This window comes from Haemorhous mexicanus, chromosome 9 (assembly GCF_027477595.1).
Source record: "Haemorhous mexicanus isolate bHaeMex1 chromosome 9, bHaeMex1.pri, whole genome shotgun sequence".
In the NCBI taxonomy this organism is placed as follows: domain Eukaryota; kingdom Metazoa; phylum Chordata; class Aves; order Passeriformes; family Fringillidae; genus Haemorhous; species Haemorhous mexicanus.
In genome coordinates, this window is record NC_082349.1 from 25,002,464 (window position 1) to 25,018,149 (window position 15,686).

The 15,686-nt window shown below is 43.3% G+C and overlaps 1 protein-coding gene across 3 annotated transcripts in view; it reads left to right on the forward strand.

The window, feature by feature from the left end:
* The window catches only part of PLA2G4A (phospholipase A2 group IVA), a 67,494-nt gene that overhangs the window by 35,740 nt on the left and 16,068 nt on the right, over positions 1-15,686 (forward strand). For all 3 annotated transcript variants that reach the window (XM_059854567.1, XM_059854568.1, XM_059854569.1), the window contains 6 exons: positions 1,315-1,428; positions 3,878-3,915; positions 5,643-5,781; positions 10,628-10,764; positions 13,657-13,879; positions 14,702-14,816. In XM_059854567.1, coding sequence (XP_059710550.1) covers positions 1,315-1,428; positions 3,878-3,915; positions 5,643-5,781; positions 10,628-10,764; positions 13,657-13,879; positions 14,702-14,816 — 766 coding nt within the window. The remainder of the gene's footprint in view (positions 1-1,314; positions 1,429-3,877; positions 3,916-5,642; positions 5,782-10,627; positions 10,765-13,656; positions 13,880-14,701; positions 14,817-15,686) is intronic.

The following is a 15,686-nucleotide window of genomic DNA, read 5'->3' on the forward strand; positions in this document are numbered from 1 at the left end:
TTGCGGGCCTGGTAGTGTAGGCAAGAGCCTTTGGATTCTGCAATGGAGTGCGGTGTCAGAAATGTGTAAAGTCACCTCCCCACTCAAATCCTCTGTGAATTCTGAAGCTCAGACTCCACAATCCTTGTGACTCCTTGAATTGTTTCAATCTGCATCTTTAACTCCATCCCAAGGGCAGTTTGCCCTCAAGTGTAAGCAGCTCTTTAAAATCCCACTGAGAAGTTTTTGCTTTAAGAGACAGCGCTCAGAGATTGCAGGAATGGGCATAAAGTTCCTCAAGGAAACAGAGCAGTGTAAATACCATTAAAATAATGAGCTCTGTCCTAAAATAAAGAGAATTCATAATTTCAAAGGATTGCTTATGGCACAGGATGAGGAAAATTCTTTATAGCTGAGAAGAGGCTGATCCCAGATGTAGCAACTAATTATTCAAGTGATTGTATCTTGATTCCTTTTGTTTTCTGCAAAAGATACAGTCCAAGCCATGAACATGTGATATTTTAGAAGATATAATGACACAAAGTGGAAAAAGAACCCATAAATCAGATGAGTCTGATTTAATAAAAACCCTGTAAATGATAATTTGAAAATCTTTCTGAATATCTTCCTTGAGGACTTGGAAAGCAGCCATGGGGAAAAAAGTCTGCTAAACATAGATCCACATGGATTAGAGCAAAAGCATGGAATGGTGATCTGCCATATCCACATTCTTCTTTGGATATGATCACATTTTTGAAAGGTTTCTGCTCCAGCATGGACGGTATGAGAAGAGACTTGAAGGTCTGGCTGGACACAGAGATCAGTTTTGTGTTAATTGGAATGCTGCACACTTTGCCAAATCACTGCTGTAACAATCTTGGTGTGTAGAGTCAAGGCTGGGGTATGTGGATTCCATCTTCTCTGAAAAGTTGCTGGATGTTTTTTTGGCTGAGCACAGTTAGAACTATACAAGTTTATCCATAGGGAAATTTTACTGACTGGAAATTTGAAGGTACTGTGCTTTGCTTCTGTACTGTATGTGAAATTTGAAGGTGTTAGAAAGATGGTGAGATTTGCTGCCAGAAAGGTGCTGAGATTAAAATCCTGTTGTGAGTAATCCTGGTGTGCTCCTGCAGTTCAGTTCCTTGAAGTGCCACCTCCACTGTCCATGTGCATATCCTGTTTTAAAAGAAGTGTCAGTTGGCACTAGACATTGACTGGGTTGAGTCAGGCCCATTCTTCTTCCATATTTTTTTTTTAACTTCAGGCATGAGCTTGATGGAATTAAAAAGGGATTTCTTGCAGTGGAATTGAATATCTGGATATCTCTTACAGGTTACTCTCATGGATGCCAACTATGTTATGGATGAGACTCTTGGCACGTCCACATTTGCCATCTCTTCTCTGAAACTGGGAGAGAAGAAGGAGGTCCAGCTAACTTTCAATGATGTAAGTTGGACATCCATGACTTTGCCCTGGTCAGAAGTTTTCTGAGCATTCACTGTTGCCCATGGACAAACACAGAGCCTAAAGCCTAATTAAGCCTTAATTATCCATCTTCTTACAGCTCTGCTGAGAGGACAATGAAGTAAAGCAGTGCCACTGAATCCCTTGGTGTCCCTGCTGGAAGAATCCTCTTTAAAAGTCTAGTTTGGGACTTCCTCTGCCTAAGGCAGTTCCTTGCACACTCAATGCAGTTTAGTTTCATGGCCTCAGTTAGTGTGGGGTTACTCAGTTTGCTGGTCAGTGCATTGCCCCTCCTGATGCTGCCTGTGGCTTTCAGAAAGCTGCAGGAATTCTTTTATCATTACATGTTCCACTTTTTGGAAGTGGCTTGTTGTAACACAGACCTGCTAAACATGCAGTGATGTAGGTGATGCAGTAATTGGATTATTCCCTTTAAACATGTCTGCAGATCAGATGGAGTCTCTTGAACGGGGCTTGTCTGCCTGCACTGTAACTCCTGGAAACTATTGTTAAATCTGGGGGGAATTGAGCTTATTCTGCACGTATTGAAATCTATAAATACCATCTGCATTTCTGGTTTGGGCTATGGTTGATTGTATGATCAGAGATCTTGATTTGTCACCACTCTGCTGTTTTCCACGTGATACAACTTTAAAAGCATAGTTAACAGCAAATAACTGGTTAAAAACCTATTTATTGGAAACCAGAGAGCTTCATATGTGAAGTTTAGCATTTCATTTGGCATAGCCTTAGGGTAGTTGGAATTTTGATACCCTCCGTTATTTTTCCTTTTTAAAATAACAGCATTTTTGAAGTTTCTGCATATTTATTTCACTAAGTTTCAGTAACTCTTGGGCTTCCAGAGCATGGCCTGAGAGCAGGTCCTGGTTCTGCCAGGCATGAGGTGGGGCAGTGAGAAAGAACTGATGAATAAATTTTGCAAACACAGTTCACAGATCTTATTCCATTAATACAAGGCCTTGCCTTGCTTGAACTTCTCATCAGTGTTCAGCAAAGCTTGGTAGGGAGTCATAGGGTGAAAAACAATGCATAAAAGGCAAAGACACTCTGAAATCTATAAGCAAATACTTAAGGGGAGATGAAGTCAGGTTGAGCCCGATATAGACAATGTATACCTAGAATTCCTGAAACTGAAAATGAAATAATATTCCTGAAATGTCTGTGGCAGTCTGTGTAAGGTATAGAAAATGCCATGATATCTCCCTGTTGGAATGCTTCCCTCCAAGGGTTTCTTTCATGTGCATACATTTTTATAGGCATTGGATCACTGCATGGTTTCAGGAGTGCTTTCTAAATTAGTAATGCCAGGTGGGGAATAATGTAATTGCTTCCCTGCCTTTGAAGTGCTTCCTCAGTGACTCTTCACTCTGTTTGTTCATGTCCTCCCTTTGTTGTTTCTCTGCCTGTTCTTTCTTTCTCCCCCCACCTTGCTCATACCCTGCCTCATTTGCAATTCCTGTGTCAGGAATTGGGTTTGCATGTGGGAGTCAGAGGCAGCTGTGCATCCCAGATCCTTCTCTGCTATCTGAGGGTCAGGCAGCCCTTCAGTCTGGGCTGTTGTGGCTCCATCCCTGGTGCTCACATGTCCCAAGTGAGGAGGAGAATCTGGTTTTACATAGAGGACACTCTGAGTCTGTCACTCCTCCAGGGCTGCGCCAGCAAGGCCATTGCACAGAGAGAGGGTGAAAATACCTCTCCATTCTGTCTGAGTTCCACAGCCAGTACTCCTGGATTGTGCCTGACAGGGAATTGGTGCTTTAATCATAATTTTTTAACTTCTTGCCTGCAGGCAGCCCTTTCAGTGCTCTGTGAAAGGCAGAGGAGGCCAACCCATAGCTCGTGGCCAGGCAGTTCGGTGTGGTTGGCAAGTGAAGCCATTGTGCAGTGAAATTTATTGCATTTTCCAGCGAGCTGTTAGCAATCACCCTTCCTGACTGCTAAATAAGGCATGTTTAGCTGTGGAGGGACGCTTGGTGGCTCCTGTGGAACACAGAACAGTGATTCCCTCGCACAGGTGGCACTTACGTGTGATCCCCTGCTTCTCCTGCCAGCCATGAGTGGGTGAAGAGCATCAGATCCCCTCAGGACAGAGATGACCTGCATGTCAGAAAGGGATTAGCAGTGCAAGAAAGGCAAGACAGTGGGATCTGAGGAATGAAAGCCAGCACTTACCAGCATTTTCCACTGTATTCAATTCTAGTGGTGTATTTTGGAATCACAATGTGTGCTTTAAAAAAAAACCATAGAAAAGAATCTCATTCATAGGTGCCAAAAATATCCTCCTTTTTTAAAAAAAGTGAAGAGGAAAAAAAGAAAGAAAAGTTCTGACAGTAGTAGTTGATGTTCCAGGTGTGTTTGTGGGTTTTCCCTCTTTTAGTGCTGTAACCATATTGGAATATTTCTTGTTTAGGTCACAGAAATGACTTTGGAATTGTCTCTGGAAGTATGGTGAGTATCTATTTTTTTTTTTTAAGGTGAAAACATATCAGTAGCAAAAGAATTTCTTTTATTTTAAACTGTTCATTAAAATTTTCGTGGAATCACAGAATATCGTGAATTGGAAGGGACCCACAAGGATCATCAAAGTCCAACTCCTGGCCCAGCACAGGATACCCCAAGAATCCCACCCTGTTGAGATTTTCTTAAAAACATGTGAGGTAGAGTGCAAAAATTCCCTGTTGTAGCATAGAAAGATCAGGTACAGGTAAAAGTGATGAGATTTTACCACTTTGGTTTATTTTCATGTTGTAATTCTGTTATTGACTAAACACCCTTACTGGGACTAAGAGGTGTGACCCTTCCAAATGTTTGCAGGAACGAGGCCATCCCATGTAGATCTCCCAGCCTGGTTTATGTGAAGGCCTTTCCTTCTCAAGGGCTTTGTTTCTAAAAAACCCACAGACCTCACTCAGGTGCAGCTGCATCCTCACTGTTTTACCTTCTCTGGCAACTTGGTCCCTCACATGAACTTTCAGCTGCTTTTACAGAGCTGCTCCTAAAATGTATTTAAATGTAAATACCACACAGTGAAGGTTTAGGTGAAGATTTAGGGCCAGGCGTTCTCCATGTAAGAGCTAAGCGGATGCCTACCTCTATTTGTCCCTTTTTTCTCCCTCTCTAGTTGTCTTCCCCCCTCCTTCTTCACCTATCCTGGTGAGCGACCATAAATCATATTGAGGCATAAGCACAACAATAGATTTCAAGTCTAAAAATGATTTTCTGAGAGCAAGGAGTTTAAGGAGTCATTTTTTTGTCTGTAGCTATAAATAGGAGCACTGAGCACTGTAATAGTCAAGTTATTTCCTGATTACTCCGGATGACAAACATCCCCCAGGGATACTTTCTGCTCATCATGTTGTACTAGGAAAATGCATTTGTGGGTGGTCCTTGAGACCACCCTGAACCAGCCAGGCTTTGTACTTTACAAGCATTTCATATCTCTGACATTAAATAAACACAAGATGCTTGGCTGTGTCTTCTTCTTAGGCTTTGAAATGCAAAGGATCTTATCAAGTTCTGCTGCTATTCCCTGATAGCCATGCAGATTGTGGTTATCTTCATGGAACATTGCTTCTAGGGACTCTTTTTACCCCTTTTCTTAATCCTATTATTTTATTGCATAATTGGTTGTTTTAAAAAAGATGAGAATTATAATCTGAGCCCAAATGGATCCATTCCACCAATCTGGGGAATTATTACCTGAGCCTAAAGGATCCATTTCACCCCCATATGCTTTTCAGTGGGACCAGGGTGGATTTGTCTACTCCTCCTCTTTGCTGTCCATGGGAGGTGGCAGCTGAAGTTGTACCTTAAGTACAGCGCTGAGATCCTTGCACAGCCTCGTGTACATTTTTTATCCCACAATGTAGAGAAAATACTGAGAAAAGGGCTCAGTTTTTCCTGTGCTGTAGGTTTATAATTGTATGTGAGTGCAGAACTCACTTGCTCTATTTAATGATTTGCTTTTAATGAGTTCTATATAAAATGCATGTCTTAAAGACACGTTGCACTTTGCCTCCATCACTCTAGAGCGAATGGATGGCGTCACATGAAAAATACCATTTTATTTCATCTTCTGTAAGTGGGTGAGGATTTTCTGCTGGTTTCCCAGGGAGGTGTTTGTGATACTGTTTAGAATCGAGCCTCTTGTGACAGCCTGTCCCTTTCCCAAACAGCTCCTCCACAGACCTGAGGTTCAGCATGGCCCTGTGCGATGAGGAGAAGAGGTTCCGGCAGCAGCGCAGAGACAACATGGTGCACAGCATCAAATCATTCCTGGGGGAGAACAGCCACAGCCTGAGCTCCTCCCGTGATGTAAGTGTGCAGAGTTCCCAGCAGGGTTAGCATCCCCTTTGGAGTCCTTCATTTGCCTGTCAGAGGAAAGAATGAGGTGTGTGAGGTGGAAGGGTTTGATGGAGAAAGATTATAGATTATAAAAATCCTTTTCTTCTGTGAACATTAAATATTTAGCCTGGAGAGTAATTTTTCTTGGCTCTAAATTTAGAAATTAAAGTTTATGACCAGGGGAAACTATAAAAGGAATGATTCAGATTAGATATTACAAAGAAATCCTTCCCTGTGAGGGTGAGGAGGCCCTGGCACAGGGTGCCCAGAGAAGCTGTGGCTGCCTCTGGATCCCTGGAAGAGTCCCAGGCCAGGTTGGACTGGACTTAGAGCAGCCTGGGCTAGTGGAAGGTGTCCCTGTGATGGCAGTGAATGAGCTTTAAGGTCCTTTCCAAAGAAATCATTCTGGGGTTCTGTGATTCATTGCCCCTTAAACAAACTGCTTCAATTTTTCCCAGTTTGAATCCCAGGCTTTGTTAAGGTGTTGGCTCTGAGGGGAGATTGCCATCTGAAAAGTGCCTCAGGGTGTGTGAAATACCTGCTGAATCCTGCAGTGGCTCTGGGCACTCACCCAGCACAGAATATGCCCCTACATGCCCAGTACCCATCCCATGCTCTGTGCCCTTTATCTCTGAAAGACTAGACAGAAAATGAGCTGGTTTAAATTTAGAGTCAGCTTGGAAATTAGATTATTTCTTCCCTTCCTTCTTTTCCTTGAGCCAGTTTGACTGGATTAGGGTTATGAAGTTCAATTTCTTTGAAACATGAGGAACTGCAGCTTTCCTTGACTTGCTGGTGCTTTGGACCAAGCCAAGAGGAGGAGAAGCCAGCAGATCTCAGTGGGCTGATGGTGGCTTGGGGCATCTCACAGAATCAGGGAATGGTTTGGGTGGGAAGGGACTGTAAGGATCATCCAGTACCACCCCCTGCCATGGGCAGGGACACCTTCCACTAGCCCAGGGTGATCCAAGCCCTGTCCAACCTGGCTTGGACACCTCCAGGGATCCAGGGGCGGTCACAGCTTCTCTGGGCACCCTGTGCCGGGGCCTCACACCACAGTGAGGAAGGGCCCAGATCCTCCTGAGCTCTTCAGTGGTTTCATAAAACACTTCATTATTTAGAATTAACTAATAATCCACTTGGTACAGATCCACTTAGTTTGTTGTACCTTTCCCATTCTCTCTCTTCCTTGCCCATTCCCTCTCATGTGCTTCTTCCAGAATTGTGAGAGGGACACTTTGTGCCTATGGGGGTGCCAAGCAATGAACAGAGTCCATGAATTAATCTGGGTTGATCCCTTCATTGCTATTGATTCCTTCTGTACATTTTAAATATAAGGAGAATGTGACAGTCTTTTGCAACCAGCACTGAAGAATGTCTTTTACATTTCCCTGAAGTTTTGAGCAGCTGGTAAATGTTTTACTGTTGTGTACTTTTGAACTCTGTCTTGCTTCATGAAACTTTCTGAGGCACGTGAAAGAATTTAACAAGTATTGTTCATATTTTAATTGGACTGGGAAAAAATTTGTGTATTGAGAAGGAACATTTTCAAAGATTCCTAATTTTCAATTCAGTTATTTTAATCTTAACACATCCAGATCTTCTCAGAGTAGGAATCTGTCAGTGTGACATTGGTGTGACCTAGAGCAGAATAAGATCTTTCACAGAAAGGATGTGGTTGTTCTGCCAAACTCCCATTGGAATTGGGAGTTTTCATTGCCTCAGGTCTCAGTTCCATGGAGGTGGTATCTGTACATGAATTATTACAAAGGACAGCTAAGATCTCTTATTCTTTGTGTCATCATCTTCCCTTGGTATTCCTCACTGACTCCAGTAGTGAAATTTTATCAGTTAAATTGCATCTTCCCAGACAGTAACTGTAGGTATCCTCCCATTTTTCATATGCCAAATGCGTATTTCTAAGCTTACAGAATTTTTATCTGTTTTTAGCAATGAAAAAACCCTTTCTGTTCAAATTAAACTCTAGCTTTACTTTTATTGCTGCAGATGGATGGTAGCCGGAGGATTTATGGCATGTTTGAAGTCTTAACATGAAGTTGGGAGACACTGAGTAGTCTTAGCTGTCTGTGGGCCTTGTTTAATCTTGAACAAGTCACATACTCAAAATTCACCCAAGCTGCTTCATCTCTGAGTGGCTTGTGCTTTGCAGGGATGCTGAGAGGCTTTAATACATCTGAATTCATTATACATGTCTGGATGGGGAAGTGAGTAGTTCCAAATTTCCTATCTTAATACTGAGGCACGTTCTGGAAACACAGAGATAGAGATTTCTCGTGCTTCTATTATTGTTCGGTTTATTTTTTTAATTTTTCTGCTTCAAGCAATTTTCTAAAAATACCATAATCTTCCAAAGGAAGCATATAGTTCTCTGTGACTGGATTTGCAGAACAATTTTTTAATAATCATGTGTGTGTTCTCTGGCATTCTTTTTCCACCACAGGTATTCAGATTTTGTGCACTGTGTTTCCAGGGCATTTGGATAAAGACCTCTGCACTACTCATTGCCAAAACAAGATTTAGTATGGTTTAGATTTTTTTCTTGCCTGATTACTGGAAGATAGGATTAAGAACCTTTTGGTTTGAGTGAACTCATGTACTGGTGATTCTGTACAAAGGATTTGGGGCTCAATAGAAGAGTGTGCAGCCCTTGGTATCCTCTTTGCTCAGTTCTTCATCAGGTTGTGGTTTCTTGATTCTTGGCTTTGGGTGCTCTGGGTGCAGCTCCTTCCCCCCTTCCCTGCCTCTGCCCTATTTATCCCATAGAGCAACTTGCAGGACGAGGGTATTTCATTTCACTTTTTACTGTTTTGTGCCCTTAAGCACATCAGAAACTGAATTGAGGTTAAAAAGCTGGTTTAACAAACAAGGAGGAGGCAACCAGGTGGAGTTGGGCTCTGCTCCCAGGGAACAGGGACAGGATGAGAGGGAATGGCCTCAAGCTGTGCCAGGAGAGGATCAGGTTGGATATTAGGGAAAATTTCTTCATGGAAAGGGCTGTAAAGCATTGGAAGGGGCTGCCCCTATCATCCCTGGAAGTGCTCAAAAAATGCCTGGGTGTGGCACTTTGGGGACAAGGTTTAGTGGTGAACACAGTGGTCGTGCTGGACTGGTGGTTGGACTTGATGATCTTGGAGGTCTTTTCCAACCTGAAGGATTTTGTGATTCCATAGTCCACCTTCCCCTGGCTGTACCCACCCTTCCCAGTGCAGGAACCTGGGATGCCCAGAGTGCCTGTGGAACAGGAAGCATTTGCAGTCAGGATGTTGGTGACTCTCCTGGGCATCCCCAGCCCATCTCCATAGTGGATTCCTCTGCCTCCTGAGGGACTCTCCCCTTTTCCCAGTGCCAGTGCACTGAGGGGTGGAGCAGTGGTGCTCTGGGAGTGTTCTCAAATGCCTTCTCCAGGCTTGCACCTGCAGGTGACATCTCCATCCTGTTGGGATGTGTCTGCTCAGGCTGAGTGGGCAGTGCTCCTGAGGAGCTTTCAAAGCCTCCCCAGGTTATTAAAGGAGTGATTGCTGACATGTCTCTTCCTTCAAAGCAGCTGCTCCGTTATTGGGGTGTTGGCTTAACAAAACATATCCCAAAACATATCCCAAATCATTCCCTGGGCTGTGTCATTTTTGGGATAGATCCCTATCTCTGGAGCTGCACGATGAATACCTGTGGTTTCTATTACTAAAGCTGAACACTTAGGGAGGAGGTAACAGAACCATCTCACTGCATCAGGAATAAGCAGTTTTTGGGAGTGGAAGCCTCAAGAAACATCTTGAGTGCCTTGGTCATTGTTCACGGGCATTTCCTTGGGACAGTCAGTGCTCAGGGGAGTTTCATGGCTTAGAGCAGGGAGTCTGCAGAAAGAACAGGACTCTGTCATACATGGATCCTTTTCCTGTCACAAATCCTGTCTATTGGCGCCTGGAATTGCCTTTCAGGGGGATTCTTGACAGATTAGCAATTTGATCAGATAGGGGCTTTCTGCACAGTGTGATTCTTTTTATGCTCAGTAACAACCAAGAGGTGGTTCCTTTGTCACCTCTGAACAGTGGAAAATCCTCCTGGATTTTGGAAACTGGGAACCAGATGAGCCCCTTACTTAGGCCAAAACATGTGATGGTGGGAGCAAATGAATATTTGTTTTATTTTGTCTTCTTTTTAGATACCTGGGGAAGCTGTGCAGTTGAGGGGAACAGCCTGGATGTCAGGTCTAGGCAGTAAGAAGGAGAAGAGTGTAAAATGAACCCCTGTGGACACAATTTTAACCTGGTGCCATAATAAACATGGTTCTGCTCACTCCTCTCTTGGTGGCTGAGTAGTTGTCCAGATCCCCATGAATTCCCATTGGCTCTCTGGTAGTTTTTGCAAAGTGATGGTAAAACTGAGATTGTCTTCATGCTTTGTAGTAATCATAGATGGTTTTGTTATAAAACTTGTTTTTAAACTCCCAGTTAAACTCCCAGACAATATTATTTGTCTCTTTTCTGTTTCTCATTAGTAAATATTACTGCCTTTGGCTCTGTCACAGTGATACAAATTGGATTAAAGCTGGTGTTTAGATTACTTTAAAATCCCAGTGGTCTTGTAACTGAATAGTTCATTTAATAACTGAATTTAATATCTCCTCTATTTCACATCATGGATAAGAAGGACAGATTTATTTCATGCTACAAGTGGTGACTTGTAGCATTAAACAAATAAATTCTAATTCTTCTTGGGATGTCCAGGGGCTGGCCTGGGTGCTCCCAGAGCATGTCCTTGTCCCTGATGTGGTGCTGGTGTTGTCTCATCCCTGCAGGTGCCGGTGATCGCTGTGCTGGGCTCAGGAGGGGGGTTCCGGGCCATGGTGGGCTTTGCTGGAGTCATGAAAGCACTTTATGAGTCAGGAGTCCTGGACTGTGCCACCTACATTGCTGGGCTCTCTGGATCCACCTGGTAAGGCCTTCCTCTTGCTTATCCTCAGCTTCCCTGCAGCAAGTTCTGAAGGAATTGTCACCAGAGCTGGCTTATTTCTATGGTTATAATTCACATCACGTTTTACACATCCAAGTCTGCTGGGGGAGGTGTTTTGGATGCCCCAAAGGGCAAGGACAGTTCAGGCTGCAGGTGCTCTTCCAGGAGCTTTGAGAGCAGAAATGGATGGAAAAAGGTGCCACACATATGCACCCATATTTCTATATCAACACCTCATGTGTGTTGTTTTATTTTCCTGATGAAAAGTGAAAACCCAGAAAAATCCCTTGTGATTTGAAGCTGATGACTCAATCAACCCCAAATATGTTGTATGCTTCAGGAGGGCTTTTAGAGCTCCTTAAAATCACTGAAAGATCTTCTCCATTTTACAGCCAGTGTAAAATACTGGGGATGTCTGGGGCCTGGCTGCCACCCTGCAGGGCATCCCCCTGTCTCAGTCCCACTGGCACTGTTTAATTTAGACAATACCTCAGGTTTTAAAATAGTTCATTTAACCTTGAGGAGCAAGCACAGGCATTGATGGGGAAGATCTTCAGTTCCTGATGAGTAGCTGTGAAGAACACAAATTATTTTGGAGATTCCCAGGGAAAGGACAAGGAGTAATTGGTTTAACTCTTAGGGGAATTGCTGCAGTGAGAGTGGCCAAGCAGGAGAATGTGTTGAGCCATCCTCACCTGAGGCTGGGGACGGTGTCATCCTCAGGCTGACTCAGTGCTCCTGTGAAAGCTGAACTTCACTGAGCACCAAGAGGCTGGAGCAGATACCTGAGGGATGAGATTATACAATTGTCTCAATTCTTTGAGATAAAAAGACTTGTTGTAGTATGAACAAGCAGGGAATCTGCCTGGGATGAGTTTTATCAGCTGGTTTAGCTCTAAGGAAGCACATGAATTTTAATTCCACACTCGAACCCCAGAGTTGACTCTTGAAGGAGATAATGATCAGTTCTATTCCTTGTATGGGTTTTTTTTGTCAATTATTTTTCATTGTGTGAAGCTTGCTTCCCCTCTCCCAGGCTAGAGGGAAGCTTTCAGAATGCCAGGAGGTTTTGAAATGCCAGGAGTGTCTGTGAACTAGAGTAAATTTCTCCTTTAGATTGCACTATAAAAGGTGGGAGCCCATCTCTCACTGGTGGTGGGGGCAGATTTGTCACTGGCCACTGAGAGAGATGGATGGATTTCTGTCACAGCTGTGAGAAGCAGAAGGTGGATGAAGAGCAGTGGAATAGAGCAATGTGGTGTTGAAACATTACCTGTGTTTCTAGGGAAGGGTTTGCAATCCCTGCTCAGGACAGATGTCACTTTGCTGGCTATGAGGTCCTTTTTGGGGAAAATCCAGGGGTGAATACGTAGTTGATCTAATGTAAACCTATAACATCTGAGTTAAAATAGTGAGATTATCATTTATATTAGATTATCTGAACTGCTCCAGTCAGAAACAGATTGGAGACGGTTTGTGTTTGAACAAATTTGCCTTTGCTGTCTGATGTCATCCTTCAGTCTTTGCTTGCTTGATGAATAAATAAATTGACACTTTGGCACTCCCTTCCTTTTCTTTCTTTTCCATGTAGTCTGTCTTTTGGGAATAATTCTCTTTTCTTTTTTTTCCTAAAGGGTGGAGAATTCCTTTCCTGGTGGGACAGGCAGGTTTTTACTTGTCCCCTCAGCTGCATGCCTAACCTTGGAGCAATGCTTTTCTGCCATCTTGCTTGAACCTTGTGCTGACTTCTGCAGCTTCATTCCCCTTTCCCTGCACCCAGGAGCTCACGTGGAGCCTGTGGATGGAGTCCTGGCAGCCCACGTGGGACAGGGCTGGTTGTGCTGTCACACAAATGGCTGGGCATGACCTCAGGGCCAGGCTGACCCCGTGTGTGTCTCAGAGCTGTACCTGGGCCAGGTCTCTGGGTAAATAATTGTAAATGAGCCTGTCACAGATTAGAAGGGCCTGTCTTGTGTGACCTAACCCAACCAAGTGGAAGCCAGGGCTGCCTGCATGCATGTCTGAGCTTTGTTTACAGTAAAACTAAACTTGTTTCTTAGTGACAAACTCAGGATTTACGTCATCCTCACAGTCAGCTAGCTCTCTGTGCAGGTTGTAGTTACTGTGCTTCAGTTTATTATGGAAGCATCATATCCTGGGAAGTGGGGCCATATCCAGGCCTGGCTGAGCCCCCAGCCTGGGCAGCAGGGGAGGGGGATCCTGCTCCTGTGCCCCTGAGCTCAGGTGAGACCCCACCTGCAGAGCTGTCCCAGAGAAGCTGTGGCAGCCCCTGGATCCCTGGCAGTGTCCAAGGCCAGACTGGCTGGGGGGCATGGAGTAACCTGGGATAGTGGGAGGTGTCCCCGCCCATGGCATGGGGTAGGACTGGATGGGCTTTAAGGTCCATTCAACCCAAACCATTCTGGTATTCTGTGATACACTGAGAAAGTTCAGGAATTTTTCATTAGTGATAATGAACTGGAGGGCAGAGAGGTAACTCTTACAGGGAGAGAGCTGCATGTGTCCTTCAAGCACCTCCAGTCTGTCACACAGCTATGCTGACAGGAGGAGCTCCTTTGGGCTTAGGATGTTCTGCCTGCTATCTCTTAAACAGAAAAATGAGGACTCTTTAATCATTTGCTTCATACACATTGTGGAAAATGTATGTTGAGTGTTTGATCCTGTGCTTATATTTAGAACAAATTGCTCAGCTTTCTATGCTTTGAGAAAAAGGAAAATACGGTTTCTTACAAAGGAGTTAATTAACGTGATTTAATCAGTAACTCTATCAACTCATGTATGAATTTCATGTAGCTTCCAGGCAGCTGACACTGCAGCAGCTTTGATGTTCACAGAGCCTGTTTGCCTTTGCAGGTATATGTCAACTCTGTATTCCCACCCTGACTTCCCAGCCAAGGGCCCAAAGGAGATCAATGAGGAGCTGATGAACTCGGTGAGCCACAACCCCCTGCTGCTGCTCACCCCTCAGAAGGTCAAGCGCTACATCGAGGCTCTGTGGAACAAGAAGAGCTCAGGGCAGCCTGTCACCTTCACAGACATCTTTGGCATGCTCATAGGGGAGACACTGATCCATGATGTGAGTGCTCATTTAAGCTGTCAAACTCTCATATAATTCCCATCGTTACTATTTTTTTTTATTACCTTAGTTGCATTTAATACAGGGTGCATATTTTGCTATAAGAAACAGCATTTGCTTAAAAAAGTACTGTTTGATGCTTCTTAAGCTGTCAAACTCTTGTATCATTCCCATTGTTACTGTTTCTTTGAAATGACCTTAGTGACATATAATAAAGGGTGCACATTTTGCTATAAGAAACAGCATTTGCTTTAAAAAGTACTAATTTCAATGTGAAAGATCCCCTTGGTTTCTTTGAAAATAAGACAATAGGAGAGCTTCATATTGTATTCTGTAATTGAAAATTCTTAATTGGCTGAATCGGGCACAAAGATTTCCAGTTATGAGTCAAGTGAGCAGCTGCTGGAATTGATCTTGTGGCAAGATGGAAATGTGTTAATAGAGTTGCAGATGTGTTTTATACGCTTCTATCCCTACACTGATAATGGGTTTTAAACAATTTAAAACTGAGACAGAGGCAACACAGCATTTAGTGGCAGATGTATTGAATTGTATCTTGCTGAAGGGCTGTGAATGGTTGTGTGAGGTTGGTTAGAAGTCCCTGTGTACCAAGGGATGAAAAAAATGCACAGAGGTTTAATTTAAATCAGAACCTGACACATCAGTAAAGAACTTTTTGTATCAAATATCATCGACAGGAGGAGTCTCTCAGACCTTTATATGAAATAAAAATGTGATGTTTATGTTTTTATACATATATGTATATGTATCAGCAGGCCTTTCCAGGGTGTGTTTGGGACCAATGTCTTTCTTTCCCTGCAGAGGATGGACACCACTCTGAGCAACATGAAAGAGAAGGTCAATAATGCCCAGTGTGCTCTGCCACTCTTCACCTGTCTGCACGTCAAACCAGATGTGTCAGAGCTGATGTTTGCAGGTGTGTTCCCAGTCTGTGTTGAGTCACTTGTGGCAAGGAGGGAGGTGTGTGGCTGGTTAAAAAGCTTTTTTTCTTTTTAATGCACCTGAGACTAATTGCATCTGACTTCTGGGAATCTGACAGAGTGATAAGAAGTTACTCAGGGATAGATGATGACATATTCAGGTAGGAGTGCCAAGCCAAAGAGAAACCTGGTGACTACAACAGGGAAAAGATGTTTAAATTAGGGTCTCAAACAAGAAAGGGAAAATGTCCTCAGTCGCCTTCTCTTTCAGAGAAAGGTGACATCAACAGTTAGACTCGATGATCTTAGAGGTCTTTACCAACTCTAATGATTCTGTGATTAAAATTGAACAAACAAATTAGATATAATGCCTCTTTTTCACTTCTTGCCCAGTGTGAAGTGCTGTTTGTAATACAAAAAAACACCCTTTTGCTTGTATTTTTTCCATAGGTTTTCATCCCCTCTGGTAACTTCAGTTGAGAGTGGGTCCAGTTGTGGAAGATGCTACACTAAGATAAGGATGTGTGCATCTATAGTTATATACAAGACTGGAAAGGGAAGTGCCAGGTGGTTTGCCTCAGGCTTAAATGTCATTGTATTTCCTAAAATAGTTACTTGGAGAAGTGGCTGTCAAAGCTTTGGTTGGAAATGAAAATGAGGAATTGTAAATTAGGCTAAATATTTAATGGGAAAATATGCCTTTAACTTTTCTACTTTGGAACCAGATACCTTTTTGTTTGAAAATAGGAGTATTTTGGGGTTTAGATGAACTTCTGTTTTTCAGTCTATTTTAACTGGATTACTGTTTTAAAACCAAAATGATCTTTTGTTAATAATGCCTTTCTCTAAGTAAGATCAGAAGCACC